The sequence below is a fragment of the Rhamphochromis longiceps genome, linkage group LG7 (genome assembly GCF_057381845.1).
Source record: "Rhamphochromis longiceps isolate RC_006_pf linkage group LG7, R_longiceps_female_GT1.1, whole genome shotgun sequence".
NCBI lineage: Eukaryota > Metazoa > Chordata > Actinopteri > Cichliformes > Cichlidae > Rhamphochromis > Rhamphochromis longiceps.
Genome location: NC_140563.1, coordinates 4,869,305 through 4,893,029, shown reverse-complemented (window position 1 = coordinate 4,893,029; position 23,725 = coordinate 4,869,305). Strand labels below are relative to the sequence as shown.

At 41.9% G+C, this 23,725-nt stretch overlaps 3 protein-coding genes across 7 annotated transcripts in view; 1 reads left to right on the top strand and 2 right to left on the bottom strand.

The window, feature by feature from the left end:
* The window catches only part of mob2a (MOB kinase activator 2a), a 53,499-nt gene extending 40,476 nt beyond the window's left edge, over window positions 1-13,023 (top strand). For 2 of the 4 annotated variants that reach the window (XM_085411748.1, XM_085411746.1), the window contains exons 2-5: window positions 6,676-6,836; window positions 8,252-8,345; window positions 12,039-12,163; window positions 12,536-13,021. In XM_085411748.1, the coding sequence (XP_085267874.1) occupies window positions 6,676-6,836; window positions 8,252-8,345; window positions 12,039-12,163; window positions 12,536-12,849 (694 nt within the window). In that variant the 3' untranslated portion in view covers window positions 12,850-13,021. Of the gene's footprint in view, window positions 1-835; window positions 1,073-6,675; window positions 6,837-8,251; window positions 8,346-12,038; window positions 12,164-12,535 lie in introns of those variants that run through there. The other 2 variants (XM_085411745.1, XM_085411747.1) reach the window with 2 other exon arrangements.
* Window positions 13,024-16,382: 3,359 nt separating this feature from the next.
* On the bottom strand, window positions 16,383-18,272 carry kcnj11 (potassium inwardly rectifying channel subfamily J member 11). The gene has a single exon (XM_085411742.1). It carries the CDS (start codon window positions 17,755-17,757, stop codon window positions 16,585-16,587), a length of 1,173 nt encoding a protein of 390 aa, XP_085267868.1. The 5' UTR covers window positions 17,758-18,272; the 3' UTR covers window positions 16,383-16,584.
* A 635-nt stretch (window positions 18,273-18,907) lies between these two features.
* The window catches only part of abcc8 (ATP-binding cassette, sub-family C (CFTR/MRP), member 8), a 70,238-nt gene continuing 65,420 nt past the window's right edge, over window positions 18,908-23,725 (bottom strand). For both annotated transcript variants that reach the window (XM_085411739.1, XM_085411741.1), the window contains 4 exons: window positions 23,370-23,473; window positions 21,748-21,881; window positions 19,588-19,650; window positions 18,908-19,100 (listed from right to left, as the gene is read on the bottom strand). In XM_085411739.1, the coding sequence (XP_085267865.1) occupies window positions 18,963-19,100; window positions 19,588-19,650; window positions 21,748-21,881; window positions 23,370-23,473 (439 nt within the window). In that variant the 3' untranslated portion in view covers window positions 18,908-18,962. The remainder of the gene's footprint in view (window positions 19,101-19,587; window positions 19,651-21,747; window positions 21,882-23,369; window positions 23,474-23,725) is intronic.

Genomic DNA, 23,725 nt, shown 5'->3' with positions numbered 1-23,725 from the left:
ATAGCTTAGTAACACTAGTTGTAATCTTCTCATGAATGGAACACCTTCCACTTGTCTGTGTTCATTTACACTAGCACATTTTATACTTAAGTGTTGCCGCTTCAGCTCTCTACTGATAATTTAATTAGAATTTATATCATACATGTGCTTTAAGAAAAAATATCAAATAAGAAATGCAAAGTAACCTCCAGATGTTTTTTACAGATCTCCTTTTGGCTTTTAAGCAGGCTTTGTTTGATTGGCTCACTGGTTCTTCAGCTTTTACAGCATGTCTGAACTCGCCTGACTGCTGCCAGCCTATCATAAATTGACTCAGTTGAAGTTCAGAATGAACAGGAGGAATGTTGCACAGCATGCAAGACAATTAAAGTGAACGAAGGTTTTAATGGTTATTTTAACACAGAAATAAATGTTTTTTTACCTACACTTGCAACGCTTTTCATCCACAATTTTCAATGTCGGCAGATGAGTTTGAGCATTATTTAAAATGCATATATTGGTTTTAGTTATATTTGCACCAACTTATTTTGTGAAAGTTAACAACTTTAAGCATACATATGCAGTATCACTGTTGTAAACCCAGAAACGGTCATGCTTGTGTAAATCAGCAGGTATATAAAGTCTAGCGACACCTTTTTATTGTTTGTCGTTTACCTGCGGACCACCTGTTGCTACATTGTAACTGCAATTCTGGGGAAAGGCTGAACCACGTCCACATGGGCAGACACTGACGTCACCACACCCCACCCCTTTTGCACGTTTCTTTCCCTCTGCGATTGGACGAGAGCAATAGAGGAGGAGCGCCTTTCTGTAAAGTGTGCTCACAACGTTTTTTTTTTCTCTACCCTACAGTGAGTCACACCTTCTCATAAGTCCCAACGTAGTGTTTTTACAGGCGGACTACAGCTTAACAGTATTAAGGAGAGACTCTGACATCTCTCTTCATGTTTTAAGCTATGGTCAGAGACTCTTACTTCTTTTCTGTAGATAAGAAGGTCATGCACCCTCAGAAAAACTCTAAAACCGGACTAAGTTGCAAAATGGTGCTCCAGGCAGTTGGAAAAGTACTAAGGTAAAACTTATATTTTAACTTAAAAGTGTTGTATCTGCTGTTCACTTGAGTGTTTCCCCTGCGTTGTTGCTTTTAATGAAGCCGAAGCAGTGGGTTGTTTGTGTGTCGTAATGCTGCTTTTATCGAAGACGCAAAAACCCGCGTCGACTTTGCCTGTTGTTTGTTTTTGTCGTCATATTTCACCACCTTCTGATTACAGCAGCGCTAACAGTTAAATATGGTTTGTTTCGGTTTTTTTTTAATTTGTTGTTTTTGTATCTAAAGCTAGAAAGTCTCTAATCTGTGGTTAAATCAAGATAAACTTGCTGCCTCTTGCCTGCAGTAATTACACAAGTATTGGGCTCCTGTGATTCTGGGGTCAGTGCAAATTATCAGGATCACCTGAAAACTAATAATTGCTTTTGCTGCAGCTCTTAGCAAGACTCAACAAGAGCAGGAGAAATGTGACACTATCTTCTCATCCAGTCTAATCAATTATTAAAGACGCCTGTAGTATTTTAACATACTTAATTGTGTTAGTCACAGAAAAAAATTACCCCCTTTTTCCCTTAAAGTAAAAATGAATAAAAGGTCAAATATTTGCCAAGGTTATGTGTAATTAGCCTCTTAATTTATAAAAAAGAATTTTACTGCTATCTACAGGTCATAATATGAAGGCGCAGACTTAATACCTGAGGAATGCCTGACCCCAATATATGGGTTAACAGTCTGTTTGTGTGTCATACAACGTGATAGAGCTACCCCAGTTATAGAGAATAAATGTGTCTACTCTGTTTGTGTCAGAGGCCCACAGTCATTATGACTGTGTTCCTCCAGGGGACAGACAGTCATGTTAATGCTGTGATGAAGGTTCCTGTTACTTTTCAAGTCTTCGGCCAGGTGTGCTTCTCTTCAAGCAGCAGCCCAAAGGGCACATGCCTCACATCCTGTGGTGTTTTGTGAAGATGTGGAGAGGGATAGTGAGGGGACTCCCCACTATTGTAGGTTCGCTTAACATATTCTAGGCTGGATATAAGAGCAGCATCAGAAAGTGTTGTTGTACAGTATGTTGTCTTTTGCAAGAACAAGTTTTTCTGCTCCGTCTTTCTTGCGAACTCAACACCCGTGCTCAAGAAATGTGCTGATCACCGAGAAACTACAGCCTTAATGTATTTGCGGGGGGGGGGATGGTTTCAGAAATCTTCAGTAATTCAATGCCCTTGACTTAGACGCTGTTATGAGTAGAGGTTAGACAAAAGATTACTAAGATGGCTTTTAGGTATTTATGCCTTACCCGTTCTCGTTTTTCTACAAGTAGATTGATGGTTGGTGATGATTGGTGTCGAGAAATTGTGCTTTATTTCAGTATGTTGCTTCCTATTGTGTTAAATCAATTCAAGATTACACTCACAGGTGGTTAAGTCCCAAACCCTTGTGTTGTTATGATGATGAGGCTCGAATGTGGTGCTCACAGGGGTTCCTTGCATATTTTGGTAGACTGAGAGCCAGTAAATGGGATGTTTGATAGGATAACAAGGAGAAGTTGCTAGAACAGGGCTAGTAGATAGTGTGTGTGTGTGTGTGTGTACATTTACATATGTTTAGGTCCGCACCCTGGCTACAGTCCTCATTTACTCATTTGTGAGGCTGCTTTCACCCCCAGTAAAGCTGTTGATTAAGTGGTGACAGCTGCACTGTTGTAGTTTTTGTTTTCTTGTCCAAAAACTAAAATTGGCAAAATATTAAAACTATACTTAACTCTGAATAAGGCAGTACTGACTTAACAAGGATGAACCTCAGGTTTAGTCGATCCTTAAGTCGGTCTCTTTTGTAAGCTCTGTAATGGCTGCTGTGGTGGCGCTTTGGTGCGCTCAGACTGCTTGCTTTTTTCCCCTCTTTGTGGTTTTTCAGGGCAGGGTGCCATTGGGTCTATTTAATTTAAGTCCTGAAATAGATCAGCAGACTTGGAGAAAGCTGCTTATTTAACAAAATAGCAGAGTTCATTCACTCTGTTCTGGCCTTATCATTAAATTTCAGTATTATTCAGAGTTTTATCACACTTTTTTAAACTTGACTAGTATAATAATGGGCTTAGAAATGAGAAATAAATTAGAGATGCACTTCAATATATGACTTGATCCTTAAACTATGACGTGTGTTTAAGGTCTGGGCACATAGTAAGGCTTTATTTGCTGTATGACCTCCAGTGGATGCCAGTGCTGATTTCTGATTTTTTTTTTTTGGTTGTTGTTGTTTTTTTTGTTTTACTTTTTACTTTATATTTATATTTTGTTTAATGTGCCAGTGCATTTGATCGCTTTTTTTTTTTTTTTTTTTATCAGTCAGATCAAAGCTCTTCATATAGAAAGCAGCTGTCTTAAAGAAAATGGTAAAAATTGTCAGTGTCACCCGACCAGATTGCATTAAAGCGTCCATATGCCACTCGCTGGATACCGCTGTTATCCAAAAAGCCAATTCAAGCAACAGTTGTGTAATATTTTGCTCGCCTGGAGCCAAAGGCTCAAGAGGAACATGGGTTTTGTTGAACAGGTTTTCTTTGTTTGTGTTCAGCTCACAGAAAGAACCAGTAAAAACTGAAAATGTTGTTTGTTTGTTTTTCTTTTTCTTTAAAGCATTAATGTCAGTGATTTGGTGATATGGAGATGATTAACTATGGAAAGAAGAAGTCGGCATGTTCTGAATACTCCTGAAGCGGTTTAGTCGCCAATTTATGGTGTTAGAGAAACTACTGTAGTTAATTCTCCAAGATGGTGCGGTAATGTAGCCCCATCCGATGGCACGATTAATTTGAACCAGATTCTGGTAATGAGATGTAGGTACGCCAAAAGCAAGTCCAAGAGGTTCCTCCTTTTCTGTTAGATGAGCCTTTTGTAAGAACCAAGCGTATTCAGGATTTATTTGGCCCACAGTCAGAAAATAATCAGCAGTTAACATTTGCACGTCATGTATATGCATGTTTGGCTTGGTTGATGCTCACATGTCTACACAAACAGTCTTTCAGACCAGATAGAACTTGCTTCTTCTACTTTTTCTTTGGTGGGAAAAGGGGGCTACTGCTGTGTGTGTGTGTGTGTGTGTGTGTGTGTGCGTGTGCGTGCGTGTGTGTGTGTGTGTGTCTGCGCGCGACACACACAGTGCATTTGCTCTGTACTTTTGGTCTTGTACAAGAGGAAAGGTAGTGAGAGAAGATGGCTTGATGGTGGGGGAGGTGGCATTGCTGGGAAAAGTGAAAGGGTGAGAGTGGATAACGGATGGAGTTGAACAGCTGTCGGGTCAGTTACTCCACAGCTCTGCAGCACTGAACTTTGCCTAACCTGTATAACAGCCCTATTTCCTTTTTGTTTTCATTGCAGATAAACACCAGCAGGTGTTTCTTCCTGCTTCTCGCCATCCACTCGTATATAAATCAGGTTTAAATGTATCTCTCGATTATGAGGCCATATCGTGGACCTGCTTCTGCTGGTGCCAGGCACATGTTCCTTTTCTCCCCCACACTCCTGACTTCTGGATTGCCCTGATCTGCCCCTGATCTGGCGAGGAGAAAGAGGCATCTGATGCCTTTTATGGCAAAAACTTGCCTTGGAGAACATTACCAATCAGAAAGTTGTGTGAAGGGAGGAGTGCTGGCAAAGAGGAAGTTTTCTTTATCCTAAAATAAACTAATGGCTACAGACCATCACCTCCCCTTATCCTCAAATATTCGTAAGAACTGGAGGAGGCAATTGTGTGGGAAAATTATGAAATTACAAAAAGAAAGGCAGGAAATGGCTCAGTGAAACAATGTTTTTAAAAGGATCATTTCACAGGACTTGACCAGTTGTTCTGAAAGGCTTAGCAAAACCTTTGAAACGTTGTGAGAGCTTATGGTATCCAAAGATGAAGCTCTTTTGTCGGGAAAAGCTTTTTCACGTGATAGAACATGTAGCTTACAGCGCAAAACCACACAGACCACATGAATATGTCTGTGCCCTCATGAGAGGGAAGGGGGGTATTTTCTGTTTGTTTTGGCTAGAGGAAGGAAGCAGATGGCGATAAGGAGATATGGGGGAAAAAAACAAGCACTTGAAGGAACTTTAAATGTGAAAAAAAGATTGGCAATTAAAACTGACTCGGTACAGTTCATAGTGTGGGGTAAATTGAAATTGTCTGACAGATCAATTAGGAGACAGTGAACATGTAAGGAAATGGGGGCGGGGGTGTCTTAAACATTTACAAAGTAAAAAGCTCCAGGGCTCTGTATCTGTCTGTATTATGTTGACATGCCTTTCCTTGTTTGCTGAGGTGGAAAGCTGGGCGATGCTTCCTGGAGAACGGAATTAAACAGTGAAAGGCTTTTGAACACGGAGCTCTGGCCAAGAGGCCTCGTGCTTTACAGTCCAGTCGTGTTTTGAAAGTGTTTATTAGTTCCCTTGGATATCAGCTGGGCCTGTGTTGATCTTCCCTCCTCGCTCCATTCCTTTCTACTTCTGCCTGCTCTCTTTTGCTCTTCTTCCATGAATTTAATACCCTTTTTCATGCAGAAAAACAAGCCAATTAACTTTCCTCCTGTAAACTCCAGTGGGGTGAGCTGTGAACAGGAAGTAAAGGAGAGAAGGCAAGAGCCGAGAACACATTGATGGATCATTGTGTTTGGAGGTTGTGGAGAAACGAGGATGAGGGGAATTTGCAATAAGTTCAAGAAGGCTGGAAATGAAGGTCAGCAGTAGCACAATAAATTTAAGGAGCAAACTGAACCTCCTTTGTCCTTCAGCAAACCAAAACAGCGTAGCACTGGCAAGTAGGAGCGAAATAAAGACGCATGTATAATCGAGAAGAATAATAGTCTTTACAGGGTGTGGAAAGGCTTGAATGGAATAGCAGATTAAGCTGGTTATTATTAGTCCTAACTTTTAAAATTGTGAAAAAGGAAGATGGGTGGACAGTTGATTGCGCAAAGTCTGCTGCTTGTTAAGATTTTCAACCTTTAACCCAGGAAGGCAGTGCCTTCACTGAGCAGGAGCTGAGGGAAGAAAGGGCTCAGCCCTGGGAACTCTGGCAGAGTGCAATATCACATTGCAGCGCTAAAACTAACAGTGGAAGTACAAGGAGCTGGAGATGGCTGCCTTTATAGAAGCTATTCTACAAACATTCGGTATTGAGCCAGAGTTGGAGGATAGGTACAGTAACAAAGGGCTCTTTTGTTTGGTCTCTTTAGGCTGCTGTTAATCAAACGATGGAAGAGTCACAGAACGTTTGTGTTTCCTAACTGATATTTTTGCAATCTGTTATGCATTGGATGCATACCAGTTATTTTATGCTGACTTCCCTGTTTATCAGTGGAATTTTACTGAAGTACTAACTTGGGCTGTTTTGTTTCTATATTTACTGTTGGCTTATCATTTGACCAGCTCATCTTGAAAGGCTGGTTGTAGAATATATGTGGGGGGTTTTCAGCAGCCTGAGCAACTTTCATTCTTTACAGACTCAAACTAAACTGTAGTTTTACAGCTGGCATAAATCTCAGGCACTAGTAAATTTCTTCTCCCGCTTCACTTTATCTTGTATTTGCCTTATCGGCACCCTTATCATTTTATTAATCTGCCCTGTTGTCTTCTATATTCCAGGAAGTCCAAAACGAAGCCAAATGGAAAGAAGCCACCAGCAGAAGAGAAGAAACAGTACTTGGAACCAGAGTTCACGAAAGTCCGCGTGGTGGACTTCGACCTTAAGGAGTTGGTGGTGCTGCCCAGAGAGATAGATCTCAACGAATGGCTAGCCAGCAACAGTGAGTGCCTTTGACTGTGGTAGTCGTGACAAATTTGAACAATAGAGTTGGACACTTGTAGATGCTCGGCATTTAAAAGACATTTAGTGAGGTCCGCACTCATTGATCGAGCTTGGTGTTTGCACCCACTTGTAATGTTTTCTCGGGGGCTTGGAATTGCTTTCCACATCTATATGCGCTTGTCACTCACCTGGATATAACAAGTAGGACAAGGGAGCTAAGCCTTTAACATGATCCAGGCCTGGCACAGTTTAGAGACTGTTCCCGGTGCAACACTACACGCCACCATTTACAGCCACTCTCAGTGCAGCGTGTCAGCCTTTACCAGAATGTATATTTGCCATTATGAGCGTCGCTTCTGGAGTTTATTCAGCTTTCTATGACCTGGCAGCTGGATCAGTCTCAGACTTTCTTTTTGACTTTGCTTTGGTTACATATCCAAACCACTACGGTGCGTGCAGGGGGGTGGGGTGCAATTCTTCTTTCCTTTTTATTTTAGCTAATAAAACACTGTTGCATAACAACAGATGTGATTTCACATGCCGATAAGTTTTTCACCATGAAAATTAAGTTACACAAGCTTGCATGTATCCATCAGTGGCTGAGGTTTAGCTTCCAGGAAACTCAGTTGGGTGGAGCAATGTTTAGATTTTTTTTTTCTTTCTTGTAACCAAATAAATAATGATGTCATTTATATTAAATATTTTCCAAATTCAGGCTTCTATGTTGCGCAGGGGGAAAAATGTGTGGGAACTAGTGGGATGGTAGTTTAATCCTAATAGGAATAGCAAGGGATCTACTTCTTTCCTTTGTAAAAATCGGTTGACATTTTGCCTTATTTAGCGTATTTATGTCTCCTGTTGTTGGAGATGATTACATTGGGAGTCCCTCTAGTAGTTCAAAGCTTTAAAAAAACACAGTCACAGAAGACGTATTATTTAAGGAGTCTCACACTACAAGTAAGATGGACGGGTTTTCCTACAACTAACATGCCTTGCAAGCATGTTGACAGTTGAATAGTTTACTTGAGCCCCTATAGACCCCAGCTTTGCTTTGTTACACTGTTGTGCAAGCGTATAAGGCTGTGCAGGAGTTCTACCTTGCAGCAAAAATACCGGTCTGTTTTAGGTGAATGCTTGTCAAAGCCTCCCTCCCATTCTTTGTGTGAATCAGAAACAAAAACATCTTTTGAAGGATGTGATAATTGGAATTAGTGTGTGCGCATGTGACTCTGACTTCCCACTAAGCATTGCGTATACAATTTTAGGTGTGTCCTCACGAGCCAAAGAAGAACGTGACAATAACATATCTTCTTACGGTCATTCACCCACTGGCATGCCTGTGCATTAGTGTTGTTATAATTCCTGTGTTGTGGATGACCAACAGTCTTGTGCTCTCTCATCTCTTTCCCACAGCAACAACATTCTTCAATCTTATCAACCTTCAGTACAGCACTATCTCAGAGTTCTGCACTGGGGAGATCTGTCAAGCCATGACGGCCTGCAACACGTAAGTTATCGCCCACACTTCTGGTTTATTCATCACTCACCTGGAGAGCCCTTATTGGTTTATTCATCAGAAATCTGGTGTCCTATTGGATAATTCATTAAGCAACGTTTCTCTGGTCAGCAAGGGCGAACTCACAACCCCGAGGAGGTGCTCGGTCTTCTAACTACCCACACAGTATAGAAATGTGCGTATTTTAAAGCTTTCAAGGAGATCTGTTCAGCTCATCTGAAGCTTCGTATTATTTTGTGAATTTATTAGCATGATTGGCAGTTCAAAAATGATCCTTATTTTACACTAGTCCTTCATCCAGGTTCTCAGGTCTGGGAAGGGGGCCTTTAAGGCCACTCACCTATTAAGTCAACTTTTTTCTGATTGGCTGCCCCTCACAAACAGAAGGTTAGTGCTTAGATGTTGCACCCAAGGCATGGCCTTTTTAAGCACTAGTTTTCCTCTTTTCATTATTATCACTGGCTTGCACAGACGAAAACCTGATGTAGTCTGGCAAATGTAGAGTCCACATGCTAATAACTGTAGCCTGGGCCAGGTTCAACTTCAATGCCTTGCAGTCCAGCCTGTGATTTTTGCTGCTGTCTGAACCCTGCTAATATCATTACACTCACATCACACACACATTTCCTTGATTCTCTGATCAAAGTGTCACCAGGATGTCTGCCTTTAATCTCTTGCCATTTGTTAGCAATCGGTTCCAGTCCAGGGGCTGAAATGTGTATCGCTCTGAAGTCACCACACAGGATATTTTTTGAAACTTGTCACGTTTTTAGACCCATACCTTTTGTACTAAACTGGTTTATCACTACTATGTGCAGTAAATTAGGCATATTTTACATTAGTTTGTTTAGGATAATCCTGACAGAGGTGTATCCATCTCATGTTAACACAAGGGGATTATGACTAACTCTTAAGTATTTATTGAACTTGCTTCCCCTGTTGAGGTTTGGTGCAGTCTTTTTATGAGGCCTTGACTCTTAAAAAGAGGCCTTCTTTTCCCCTGTGTCTGCTGAAGGCTCGAAAAACTAGATTAGCCACACTTTGAAAAACCGCAAAAATCACTAAACACCTCTTAACACATTGTAAGTAATGCAATCACTCAAGCCGAATTCTGAGACATCGACAAACAACCTGGTGTTTGACAGTAATCACGAGTTCAGCTGTCAGACAATGAAGTTTTCCACTGTTGTCACCTTGAGCTACTGCTTCTAACCCACACCCTGACAAATAAGACAAACATGCTTCACCTGCGGTATTTGAACGGAGGAGGCGTTGGAGCAGATTAACAGGTTTTTGTTTGTGAGTTAATGTCTTGAATATTAAAGACGCAGAGTTGGAGTGAAAATGAAAATAGTCTGAACTCCAAATGTAAGCCCAGCATTTAGGATTGTACCTTTCTCCGCTGCCTGGTACCCAGCACCCCGCCTTTTCCTGCCTATGCAGGACCTGGCACGCGCCGCCCTCTGTGGTTAAAACTGACTGAGGCCCAGTCACAGCAGCAGCGTCAGTGCCCCTGCCCAAGGGCAGAGCTGAGCACTATTTTTGGAAGAAAATGTTTCCATGAGCTCTGAAGGCACCAGAACCATTTGGTAACTATTTAGACCCATTTTGTGTAGGTGGGTGGATAGAAGTGCTCACTGTGTTCACTATACATTGAGTTCTTATAGATGTTTCCAGTTTAGATTCTGTTTCTGAAAATACACCCACTTCTTCAGCATTGTTATAAAAACGTACGTCATTAGGAAAGAATAAAAAAAACATCCAGTCACTTAGCTCGAAGCTAAACATTCACTGCACAGTCAGTTTTTGTGTAAGTCAGTATTTAAAAACAAAATAAAGTGAGGAAGGAAATTAAGAAATACAATTGAATCAAAATCTGCAGTAGACAGAAAGTTGAAAAAGGCATAAAGCCATGTTTTATAAAGTATCCTCAATTAGATTTACTTAATTTAATCTTGTTTTGTGATCAGATTTCTTCTTACATCTCTACAGGCGCTCGTTGTACACACTCGAACAATTTGAACGATTTGATTTTTTTTTTTTTAATAACTTCTTTTTCTTCTTAACTATAAACCGAGGACACTATAAAAGAGACAAACTAAAGGTTAAGCAAAAGCATATTAAATTTGAAAAGCTGTCTGTGCCCCGTTCATGAAGTCTGACTAAGTCACTGTGTTATCTTTACCATGTCTGCTTGTCTCTGTGTATTTAGCAGCACAGGTATATTTGTAGTTTAGCCCGTCTCCCACATGCACACAGTATTAGACTGTCTGTCTGTTAGTGTATTGTAAGTGTCATGTCCTGCTGTTGTGGTCAGTAGTTGCCTCCTGGAGGATCAGCTATGTGGACACTTTACATTCCTCAGGTTTTGTTATGTCTGCCCTGCTGCCTCCCACAGCCGCACTGCAGACCGCTACACCTGCACTCACATTTTATCTGCTTATTCACTGGCCTCTCCAACTCAGAGATCATCTCTCGTCCCTGTGGTTATTTTGCCATTTCTGTCTCAACATCTCGTCTCCTGACAGCCCTCGAAAAGCCTCCCGTGGCTCATTCATCTATCTCTAAGGTGCCTGCTGACCTCCCGTTTGACCTTTTGTTAACCATGTTTCCAAGCCAGCCGCTTACAATTCAGTTATCTGGGTCAGCCCCCACGGAAATGTTTGCCCAGCAGCAGGACTGACGGGGGATCAGTGTCAGCAAGAGGCAATGTGGCCTGATCAGGAAATTAAAACTCAGAGTCACAGGATCCGCTGTAGCCAAAAAATGTAAACATAATATCTGGGTTGTGCATAAGATTGACGTATCACTTTCAGTCATACAGTGATACTCTGATTAGAGGGCTGGGTTTTTCCTCGATGAGGAAACAAAGCAGGTGATTTTTCATGAGCTAATTGTCACTTGTGTTATTTTATCTTCCTGCTTGCTCGTTTCTGTTCTACCGCATTCAATTCAAAATCCTGCTGCTTACCTTCCGAATTATTAACAATATAGCGCCAAGCTACCTCATTGAGCTACTTAGATCATACACCCCTACTAGAGCATTAAGATCATCTTCCCAGTCACTCTTGGTACTGCCGAGATCTCGGCTGAAGACTAGAGGTGGCCGCGCGTTTGCCTTGGCTGCACCCGATTTATGGAATAACCTCCCCATCGCTATACGCGGTTAAAAACCCACTTATTTAGCCTCGCCTTTTCTACCAGTTAACGCTTGCTTGATAGTTAGCTTAACGCTTATTCTTATCTTCGGCTTATTCTTAATTACTTTTAATTCATTATTAATTTTTTCTGACTGTTTTATCCTCTACACTTAGCCTTCTTTTATGCTTTTATATGCAATTCTTTTGCCTTCGTGTGTTTTAATGCCATTCAACCTGCTAGCACGTTTTGGTACCTTGCCATAGCCCTCATCCTTCCCTGTTACTTCTTGCATGTTAAGCACTTTGGTACACCACTGGTTTTTAAATGTGCTATATAAATAAGGTTTGTTGTTGTTGTTCTAGCTTTTGTCTGAGCTAATTTTGCTGCTGCTACATGAGCCACACACATTCTTTCAGCAGCATTCATTATGATTATTAAAGCTCTGATCACTGCTGTGTAATCACATCCTGTTCTCCATTCATGTCTTAATGTTGTTGTAATAACAGGGATTGTGACGTTTCCTCTGTGTTACTCTCTTTCTAGAATATACTACTGGTATGACGAGAAGGGGAAGAAGACGAAGTGCACTGCTCCACAATATGTAGACTTTGTAATGAGTCTTTGTCAGAAACTGGTCACAGATGAGGAAATCTTTCCTACAAAATATGGTGAGTGCGGGCCAGAGCGGCTCTCAAGTGTTAAAGCACTTTACTTCCCCCTGCTGGTGCAGATGTGGAAGTGTAGGGTACCATAAATCAGCAGCAGTCCATTGAGTAACAGCAGGAAGAAATTGTAGATTGCAATCAAAAGGCTTTGTGAGTCTTGGGATTTTTTACTTTATTATCTAAGCAATGAATATTATCAGCACTTTTTAAATAACTCACACTAAATGCAAACCTACAGCAGTGCTGCATCTTTAGTTTTGCATTCACACCAAGTTATAATATTTTATTCAGGGACTGGCAACACGAGCCAGTTCATAATACTGCCAAAAGCTCAGTCATTTAGTTATTATTGTTTTTGTCTTTTTCTCGTTTCAGGCAAAGAGTTCCCCAACTCCTTTGAGTCCTTGGTAAAGAAGATCTGCCGGTACCTGTTCCACGTGCTGGCTCACCTCTACTGGGCGCACTTTAAAGAGACGGTAGCTCTGGAACTGCAGGGCCACTTGAACACTCTGTATGCACATTTCATCGTTTTCGTAAGGGAATTCAACCTGGTCGACCCCAAGGAGACCTGTATCATGGACGACCTGTCCGAAATCCTCTGCGCCCCTGCCCCGCTGCCAGCACTAACCCCGGCCCCCTCCGCCACAGCACCCTCCCCTTCTTCACAAAACCACGTGACGGAGAGATGAGCGGGGGGGCGGTGGTGAAACGGCAGCCGCGGGGGTGTTAGAAGATCAGATGGAGAAGGACAGACAGCCAGGCCCTGGTGCAAGCAGGACTTAAGAGACCTTCCACTACCCTTATATTTCGCTACAACTCCAACCAGCCGGAAGAAAAGGGGGGGAGGGGGGATTTTTCAAGGGGGAGGGTTGGGGTGGTGGGTAGGGGAGGAGTTTGTCACGCCAGCAGGAATTGGCGTGAGCGTTCCTCCAAGGGACAAATTCCTCCCACCTTCTCTGCAATTTAAACTAGGAACAAAAAGTATGTGTTTTATTTTTTTTGGTTTTTATTTTCTTTTATTTTTTGTTGACTTTTTATTTTTGGTTTGAGAGGGAGGTGCAGTGTGTTTGTCAGCACTTCACCTCCCTCTATCCTCTGCCTAACATACAGTACAGGAAGGGGGGCTCTGCTTTGCTTCGACCTACTATTGTACAGTGTTGTTGATGTGTGGAGAAGAGGCGTCTCTGCTGACTTGTGGGCTTGTCCTTCCCCCCCTTCGACAGTGGGAGGCGGCCGACAGGCGCACGGCCACTACCCTGGCCAGTAGGGAGCCATGTTACTGCCTGACAGGGGCGATACTAGCCAATCACTGTTTTGGGTTGTTTATGTGGGGGATGATTAAAGCGCTTCCTACTCAGGACCTGAGAGAATACGTCACTGCTGCCAGAGAGACTCTACTCATTTTCATTCTCTATCCCTTGTTCACCAGACTGCTCAGACAGATGTCGATTGTGTTTAACTACAATATAGTCAAATAATCACCAGGGGAACCCCTTAACAAAAATATCCCAGAGCTTACCTTTAGAGGGCAGCAAAGATGTGGAAGATGCCACAGAAACGGGGAGACGGAGAAGAGAATATAAAGATTGTATGAGAGATATTTAATCCTATCAGAGAATCGAGACTTTGAGACAGATTGGTGCCTGCATAAGGTGAATCAGAGCTGTTTGCTGGTGTCTCACACAGCAGCAGCCCCTTAACCCACCAACACCATCTCCACCCACTCACTCCAGCAGCACAGAAGGACAAAGACATGAGGTAATGTCTGCAGGCGCAGAGAGGGGGAGAGAGGGATGGAGTGAGAGGTGAGGGCAATGGTGTGATGCTGCTCTGCTGTTTAAACCAGTAATTCCAGTGCAAAATAAAAATTATTTTATTTTTACCAGTCCCTTTAAATTTGCTTTTTATATATATATCAGAGGAAAAATTACTTTGGAAATGATAACAGTATCATTACACATGTATAGAAAATGCACAGTCTGCTTGGACTTTACTGTACAAAGAATCACAAGCGGGTTCTGTCAGAAATAGCCTCTGTATGGAGGAGGATTCAATTTATAATTCTCCTTTTTTATTTATTTTAACTTTTTTTGCAGGGTTCCTCAGTTCTGGCTCTTGTTTTTATGTATTTTAATTATTAACTAAGTTAAAAGCAATTTAATATTTTAAGCTCTGCGGATTATAATCTAATAAAAGAGAGAAATGCCAGCTGTCTCTGTGTCTTTTGTTTGTTTTTGTTTTTTGTGGAAATTGAAGAAGCAGCCTGATGTGAGCATTTTGATGGGAACTCCACCAACTTCACACTGGAATTTTTGTTTCCACCTCACTCCTAAGATAAAATACTACTCAGCATGTGTTGACCCTTTTGTAATGGTGATCAAAGGTTCTTTAGTATGACCAGAAGCTTGTTAGAATGAATGGAAGATGGGAGGCAGGCAAAAGATATCTTTTTTTGGAGAGTGAAGAACTCAGTTTTCTTCCGTTTGGCCTCTGTGGAGACCTCGAGGGCAGTCTGGCTGCCTGTCTGTTTAGGGAGAAAATGCCAAAACCTTTGGTTCCTTATCTGGAGAGACTTTGTGGAAGGATACATGTGAAACTTGAAAAGAGCTAACTGGAGGGAAGTCATACTTGAGTATAGCACAATCTCATCCACGATGCTTCTGTAATAAATATATTTTATACTTTACATTTCGCCTTTTTTCTGCAAGTGGAAAATGCGATCTCATAAAATGTAAATGATTCTTTTGACTGTACTGTGGGAACTGTAAGGTTAGTTTGATCCAGCCTGTAGAGTTGGGTTTGGGTATGACTGCTTCTTCAGCCCTGATCTTTGACTGTTTGTATTTTAATCTTTGTCAGAGTAGCTGGCAGCTATGTAGCCATCGACAAGAGTAATGAGAAACTGTAGTGCAGATTTTTTTTTTAGTGCTACAGCCTACTGTGCTATAACTTATGCTGTGTAAAATCAGGGGATATACTAATGAGTTCTTCCGCATGTTGAGAACGCCTTGCTTAATTGTGGGAGTGCCTCATTGTTCTAATTTCATTTCCGTCTTGTGACCCATTCACAACACCATTTCTAGCAGCGTTCTTTTATTTATTTAGGACACATGCAGTCACTTTTTTTCTTTAAATAAAAGGCAAGCTGATTCACTCTTGATACAACAGTCACTTCTAATTATCAGTGCATTCTACAGTGGCGGCTCCTGAAAAAAATCTCAGGGGGGGCAATTTTTATGATATCGACTAAAATGACCCATTTAATGAGTACATCAAACAACACAATTTTAATTTAAATTTAAAATGAACAACCATATTCTGGCCATTTGTATAGATTTGTAAAAATGAACATGAACAGATTTTTTTTTTTTTTTTTTGAATGAATGAAAAATAACTATTGAAAACAACAACTGTAAACTGATTGGGGGGGTGGGCTAAAGAGAGAAAGAGAGAGGGATGGAGAAAGAGAGTAAATATGGTTAAGGGTTCTTATTTGTACAAGAACTTTGCTCGTCTGTCTTTCTGAGTGGCAAATTTCTCGATGACCCTGGTGTTGAAATCAGGAAGTTCTTGTGTGAGTTTTTTCTCTATGGACAGCATAGCCAGAGCGTTGAGCCGATCCTGAGCCATATTGTTTCTCAGGAAAGTTTTTATCCTCTTTAAAGTAGAGAAACACCTCTCCGATTCTGATGTTGTCATTGGTGTGGTGATGAGGATGTTAAGAAGACTTACAGTTTCGGTGAATGTGCGATCTAACCGAATTTGGGGGAGGCTGTGCCTCAACCGTTAACAATACCGCTGCCATCGTCTCTCTCTGACCTTATAGCTCACTTAGGCTACTGACTGAGGTAAAATTCTAGAACAGCAAATCTTCGCGCGTTTTCTGCAGGGGCGCAATTTTAAGCGCCCCCAAACCATTTAATTCAGCGACGCTGATAGGTCAAATATTTATTATTTTCCCCTGGCAACCATTTAATGATAGGCTATTTCGCTGCATATCAAGGGCGCTTTGACGAGCGCCCCAGAAGAAGAAAAACACCGTTTGTTGGTTGAACTTTAATGAGTCAGCTGGTGAAAATGTTAAAATACGCCTGGCTGTATATGGGCACACACATAGTAAAACTATCATTGATGAATTTTTTAAAAATATATATTTTTACTCCTCCACATTTGGGGGGGCGGAGCCCGAGCGCCCCCTATGGGCCAGCCGCCACTGGCATTCTATCTCATTTTCACGCTGACCCTGAGTATAAAAGCATGTTGTGCGCACGGGCTGCATACGGCTGCAGAGAATATGCTGATTGTTGATTACAGGTAATCCCTGTCATATGTTATAAAATAAATATGATTATCTGAATCTATAACCACCAATCTTAGACTGTTAACACTCATACAAAATGCTCGCAGACATGATTTTCACACTCTTAATCGTGAGCTTTCATGGTCTCCAGCCTGGACCTTCGAGCCACCGCGGAGCCCCGACGTCTTCTTACTGACGCCCGCAAGGTGACGCCCTCGGTCAGTTTAAACCGAGCGATGCCACCTGCCTCATCCAGTTTCTTAGCGCTGCAGCAAGGTGTTGGGACCTTCATAGTGTTGCCAAACTTGGAGTAGTCCACTGCGTACATGCCGTCCTCTTCGGACACTGTAGGCACAAAGCGCTGTCCCCACAGGATCTCCTCAGACACGTAGGACGTCCTGGCCTGGGTGGTGATACCGGTGGTCTCCACTACCCCCTCCAACACAACGATCACCTCTATGTCTTGGTGTAACAGATCAGAGGCTGAAAGCTCGTAAAGGGGGCTGTGCTTGTCAATTATGTGACAGATGATGAGGGGAGATACCAGGAAGATGCCATTGGTACCCACTGGGTTATCCATGTGTATGTCGAGTTGGTCTAGTGGCACCACCTCTCCCTCCTCCGTGGTGGTTCTCTTGACAACCTGCATTCGCACGGTGGCGCTGATGATCATGCTTTTCCTCAGATCCCCGATGCGAACCATAAAGCAGAGCTTGTTGTTTCGGACAGAGATAACAGCGTGTTTGCTGAAAATGAGCGTCTCCGCGCGCCTGTTGGCCTGAGCGGTTTTCATGAAGATGCAGCCAAGCATGATGGCGTTGATTACCAACCCGACGATGTTTTGCAAGATCAGAATGATGATAGCGGAGACGCATTCCTCCGTGATCATCCGGCCCCCGAAGCCGATGGTCACTTGGACCTCTATAGAGAACAGAAACGCGGAGGAGAAGGAGTGAATATCCGTTACGCACGGGATGAAGTCGTCTCCGCTCTGGTCCAAGTCGCCGTGCGCAAACGCAACGAGCCACCAGATCATTCCAAAAAGGAGCCAGCTGCACAGAAACGACATGGTGAAAATGATGAGCGTGTGAAGCCATTTTAAATCCACGAGCGTGGTAAACACATCCTGCAAGAATCGGCCCTGTTCTCGGATGTTGGTATGCGCCACATTGCATGTGCCGTTCTTGGAGACGAACCGAGCCTTCCCCGCTTTCGCCTTGAACTTGGGCTGCAGAACATCCTCGGCCAAACGTGTAAGCAAGTAATCTTCAGGAATGAGTCCTTTCCTGGACAACATAGCGCTCCCATGCTACGTACCCACAGCCGTTTCGCTTTGAAGGTGCTGCCTGCTTGTGCTTGGATGAAAAAAAATGAATTCTCCTCTCTCCCGGTGACTTCTCTTACCAGCCGGTACTCACCGGTGCGGTGTCAGCTTTTCGGCAGCTGTCAGGTGCACGAAGGGAGAGCCTTGTAGTGCCCTGTTTTCTGGAGGTATGTGTGCTCCTCACGTTGCCTCCAGATCAGGCGCCTCGCAACCGCCAAATCCCATGAGAAGATTCTTCTAACAGCTCCGCAGCTGACGCCGTCACTCACGAAATGGAGCGACCATGCGTAGTTGTGGCACACCGCTTTGTTCCCATTGTGATCTCCATCTACCGCTGCGTTGGTATGCACTCACCGCGGCCCTGTGCGTAAAGGAAATCGAGTGAGATGTAAAATGTTCCTTCTATCGCCGCGTAATGGGCCTCTGAGCTGAGTTTTATCACATTTGGAAGAGGAGGCAGGGTCATGAGGCGCAGTTGGCTCTTTGCTGATCTCGCTACTTCGCTATAGCTTGGTAACGTGAGAAGGAGAGGCAGTCCCTCCCTCCATTACCACCAGAGTGGTGCCCTTCCTTTCATTTTCAATGAGAATGCAGGAGAGACCATTACGCATTAAGAACTGTTCAGCCGTGTAGCTGCTATGCCACAGGCAGCTTATTATCCGATCATATAATGGTCAGAGTTTTTGTAACTTAAACAACATTAGGCACTAGCAGGCAGTGGGCTGGTCAACCACAGAAACCAGATCTTGTCTGTTTTGTTTTTCATCTCCGAGCCCATCCCAGCTTTATAAATTTCTATTGTCAGTGTTCACTCCATTAAGTGCAGCCTCAATCCCACTAGAAGCACATGAAGAATGTTTATAGCATGCTTTGTTTCTGGCAGTGTGCATTTATTTGTCTGTTTAGCTCCAGGTCATTTTAAACTTACAATCCCATGATGACTAATCAGTTTCAAACAGCAAGTTTAACAAATGCCCAAAACACACTTTTAGTCTCACTGCACAAATAACTCTGGACACACACTTTAAGGATAAGTTATGTTTTATTAACAAAGCATTAACATTCTTATGTACAAATATAATACAACATGATTAAAAAATAAAAGGAATATATTCCATGGGATCAATTGCACTTTGAATGTCTTCCTTTAATGCTTCCACACTCTTCCTCCTCTTGTGCTACTTGTCCGCTTGCACAAAGGAGGCGAAGACACTGTCCTCCTTGTCCAGCAGAGCCTGCGGTCTGTCGTACTCAAGGATGATCCCCCGCTTCATCACGATCACCAGGTCGGCATTGAGAATGGTGTGGACGCGATGCTGCGCGACAGAGCAGAAGAAAGTAATTACTGCAGTGAGCAGTCCAGCCAATGCTAGATCACTCGGACGGTTTAGAAACAAAGCTGCGATAGAAAAAGCTGTATGCGCATCTTTATATTGGCTGGTAAATTAAGTGTGTGGTTGCATCCACTGTAAATACCAGAGTTCATCAGGTTTCTGGCTGTTTGGCTTTTGTTCTTAAATATTTCATGAGAAATATTAAAAGTGAGCACCACACATTTTATCATACTTTTTTTTTAACCTCTGTTATTTCTCTATAATGTAATTGCAATAACAAAGAATAAGACCAGAAACATGCCTTGATTTCCTCTTTCAATAACTAGCACTGTATTTGTAGCTTTTCAAGGTTAAAATGCCGGCAAAGCTATTGTTTAAAGCGTCAGCAGTGCAGTGCAAAGGTCAGCAGTCCTTGTGATAATGCCAAAGCTGTATGCATTACTGTAAATGGCAAGGGGAATATACTCACTGCTATGATAACTACTGTTCGATCAGCAAAAGCAGTCATCACCACTTTCTGCAGGATGTTCTCCTGTGGAGATGGAGGCAGGGAGGTTAGTTTAAGCAAACATGCTTTTATCTTCACTGGGATTCAGAGTTTGTGTAAAAACAAAAGGTGCTTTCGATAGTTAACATCATCATTCGTGTTGTTTAAAAAAAAAATCACATTTTCACCCTTATTGTTCAAACTAGAGATGGCACGATACCACTTTTTTATGTCCGATACCGATACCGATATCATAAATTTGGATATCTGCCGATACCGATATGAATCCGATATAGTGTTTTTTAATCAACAAAACTGTTTTTTAAAATATCTTGCTGCATTTTGCAAGTCTGCAAGTTCATACTCAAGTTTAAAACAACAACTACACTAAAGCTATTCTGTTATACCTGTATACAAAAAAAATATTTCATAGTTCAGCAATACTGATCAATCTAATAAACTTAGACCTACACCATCCTCCCTATTCTGGTATTTTAAAGAGTACTTAGCGTAAATATTAAGCAACCTAACTAATAGGGTTCCAACTCCCAGCAACAACAAAAATAAATAAATAAAAAATAGGGAACCACCCCTCACGCGCCACCTCATGATGCTTAATCGACGTAATCAACCTTAATTTGATGCAGTGTGAAAAAAAAAAAGCACAGAAATCAATTATTTTTCAAGAAATATTAAATAGATTCAACATCTTTCTTCAACAAAATTGCAGACTGCACAGATGGTACCTTCCCAAAGTAAAAAGTACTATAGCTTACTAGGGTATATATATTAGACTTAATAGTCACTATATACAGTAATTGACTTCTATTCATTTTACATCAAATTAAAACTTTGGGTGTAAGATTTGGATAATTATTTATTAAAAGCTAGACATTTTAAATGAGAATAAGAAAGAAAATAAATAAATTCTAACAACAGCTGATCAAGCTTAAACGTGCTGCTGTTGTTCAGCCGCTGGTTTCCTCTTTCTGGTGCAAAGTGGGCCAAAAACAAACAAGACAGACGGACTCGCGACAGAAAAGCCGATCAGCTGATCATTTAAGCAGTTTCACGATTGAAGTAGCAGCCGGAGAGCGAGAGGCAGTCGCTTGTTAAGCTTAACGTGGGAATGCTTTACAAACATTCAGAGATGGACTTACACACTTGCTTTACTTCTCTCGGGGATAACTTTGTCGGAGATGAAATGCCAGGTTGCTAGCGAAGCTCCACATGCTATCCAGACCACCGACAGGTCCGGCATGCCACAGCTGCTCTATCACGTGATGCATACGTTCTGAGGTGAGTTACGGCGTGTTGCAAGTTTTGTGAGGTGCTTTCGTGATATTTAATGGATCGGATTACATTTTTTATTTTTCTCCGATATCCGATCCAGTAATTTAGGTCAGTATCGGACCGATACCGATACGTAATATCGGATCGGTCCATCTCTAGTTCAAACCATCATCTCTTGTTCATTGTCTCGTCCCTTCTTACAGGCTCAATCGTGTTTCCTTGAGGGCAGTGCTGCTGCCTTATTGTAAGCTGGAACAGGCGCTCTTTGTGGCCAATCGTATAAAAGAGAGGCTTTTAAGTACGGAGCAACCATTTCCTGAAATTCCCCTCAGGCTCTCGGTGTGCTCAGTATTTTCCTTCTATTTCAGATTTTCTCTTGGCACTTCATGCATGTTTTCTCCTACACTTTTTCTCCTTGCATGCAAAAAGCATCAGTTAAAGGTTTACTCATGTACACTACATGTTACACATGTAGTGTAAAGCGCTTTGGGGTCCTTAGGGACTAAGTAAAGCGCTATACAAATACAGGTCATTTACCATTTACTCCCAAAACTGCTGAGATTTTTTTTTCTCATTCTGTACCTCTTGTAATATTACTCTACAAAAGAACAAAGTGTTAATCTTTTACCTTTGCACATCTATTCACAAATCATTCAGTCTGTCAGCTTTTCCTTCATTTTCTTTGTTGCCATGCCCACAGATGAAAATTACCGCGTGCACTGTGTCACCCCTGCTCTTCTCGTGTCCTTCACCTCCCCTTTCTCTGATTTTCTCATTTCTTTTCTCTCTCTTCACACCTGCTCTCCACTCTCTGCCTTAAAGATGCTCTTTGTTTAATTACACACTCACCGTTGCCATGTCTATGGATGCTGTGGCTTCGTCCATGATAAGGATACTGCTTTTCCTGACGAAGGCTCTGGCCAGACAGAACAGCTGTCTCTGACCCTGACTGAAGTTTTCTCCTCCTTCTGTCACTATGGCATCTGAAAACACAAACATACACTTCAATATGTTTCAATCATTTCCAGAATTTAGAAGCAATTTTTATTGTTGTTTTTTGCGACACATGACACTACAGAGGAACTACGTAGTTCAGTTATTTTCTTAAGTAAGAGTGTAAAGAGTAAGAGGGTAAAGTTAATTAGCCTTTAGGTTTTGGATTGCAGATCAATAGGATATTGATTTCCCATTTTCTCCTCAGTGTTATAAATGATGAAGGTTAAGTCATAAAAATGCTTGAAGAACCAAAGAGCTCTCTAGTGATTTAACCTAACACAGAATAAAAAAATCTACCATTAGGTAAATAATTAATGACTTAATTCGCTGAATGTTGAGATTTTCTTTTTGTTTGTAACGTCATGTAAGTTTGACGTTTATATACAGAAAGAAGAAACAACGAGAGGATCCGGCGCTCGGTTTATTCAACAGTAGGATGCGTGTCACTCTTCAAACAGAGGCTTCCAACAGGAATCAAACTAGTTACAAGGTGAATGTAAAGGGTTAGAAATAATGGGAGGGGTGAGCTGCATTATGCAGTGAAGTCACACTGAGAGGCATTGTTTGGTGTTTTGCATTAAATATGATTAATAAGGTTATTTTTTAATTCCTCAAACTACAGTTGCCATTATGAACATATAAAGGCAGTAACAAGGACTCAGGTTGGTTCACCACACAGCATAAATCTATAGCACACTGTATTGTTGCTTAAACCAAATCAAAGGACGAACTTAATTAGCCATCAGCTCCAGCCTCAGGGATCAATATCTTACTGAACATCTGGTTCCAGCAGACATAAACTAAAGCTGCAAGCAGCTTAGCTTGAACCTGTCACATCCTGACACACACACACACACACACACATTCGTCAGTGTCACACAAGACTAAAATTGATAATGTGAGATGAGCAGCAGGCTTATTTCACAAGAGAAGCGTTTCTTTTGTTGTTGTTGTGATGAATTCCAGAGGACGGCAGAGACGTAAGGAATCGAGTGATAAACTGGAAGTGCTCACGCGCCAGTGTTAATGTCCACACAAAGACGGCCCCGTGCAACATCATCGCTTCAAGCATTCATCATTTATGCACGTTGGATTTTCTGACTTGACTTTCAGATAATATTTGATCTGGCCGCGAGTCGTCCTGCTGGCGGCAACTGTCTAGTGTCCTGTGTCAAAACCACGAGCAGAAGACTGTGCAGGACGGAGCAGCAGCACATAAAACAGCCACTGCAGCGAGTTAAAAATGAATGCTCATGTCATCTGATACAGCGGCTCGATCTTTGTATGGGGACACTCGAGCAGCTGGTAGATGTGACGCTGACAGAGTGCATGTAACTTCTGAGAAAGAATTAATTTTTCTGTTTAATGTTCAGATCCGGGTGAGCACACTTTACTTTCTGTGTGTCTTTTAAAATAAACAGTTTGCAAATGCGATATAGTTGACACACACATATGAACAAACACAGATGTCTCACCCAAGCCTCCTGGAAGTGATTTAACAACAAGTTTCAGCTGAGCTATCTCCAGCGCTTCCCACAGCATCTCATCGGTTGCTTTCATCTCTGGGTCCAGGTTGAACCTACAAACCCGCAAAAACAAGCTACATTTAGTGCTGCAACTTTCAGTTACTTCATGATTAAGGCATTTTTTTGAATGACAAATATTTGGATGATCTGTAAAATGTCATAAAACAGTGAGAAATATCCTTCCTAATATCCCAAGTCACCAATAATCCATGTTTGTATTTCACAAGACATAATAAATATTATATTTTGAGGGTCTGAAATCAGTATTTTTGCTTTAAAAAAGTCATTTTTATTCGTGGTCTGTA

Coding starts and splice junctions, on each gene's coding strand:
- kcnj11 (XM_085411742.1), bottom strand. CDS start 17,757: ATGTTGTCCAGGAAAGGACTCATTCCTGAAGATTACTTGCTTACACGT.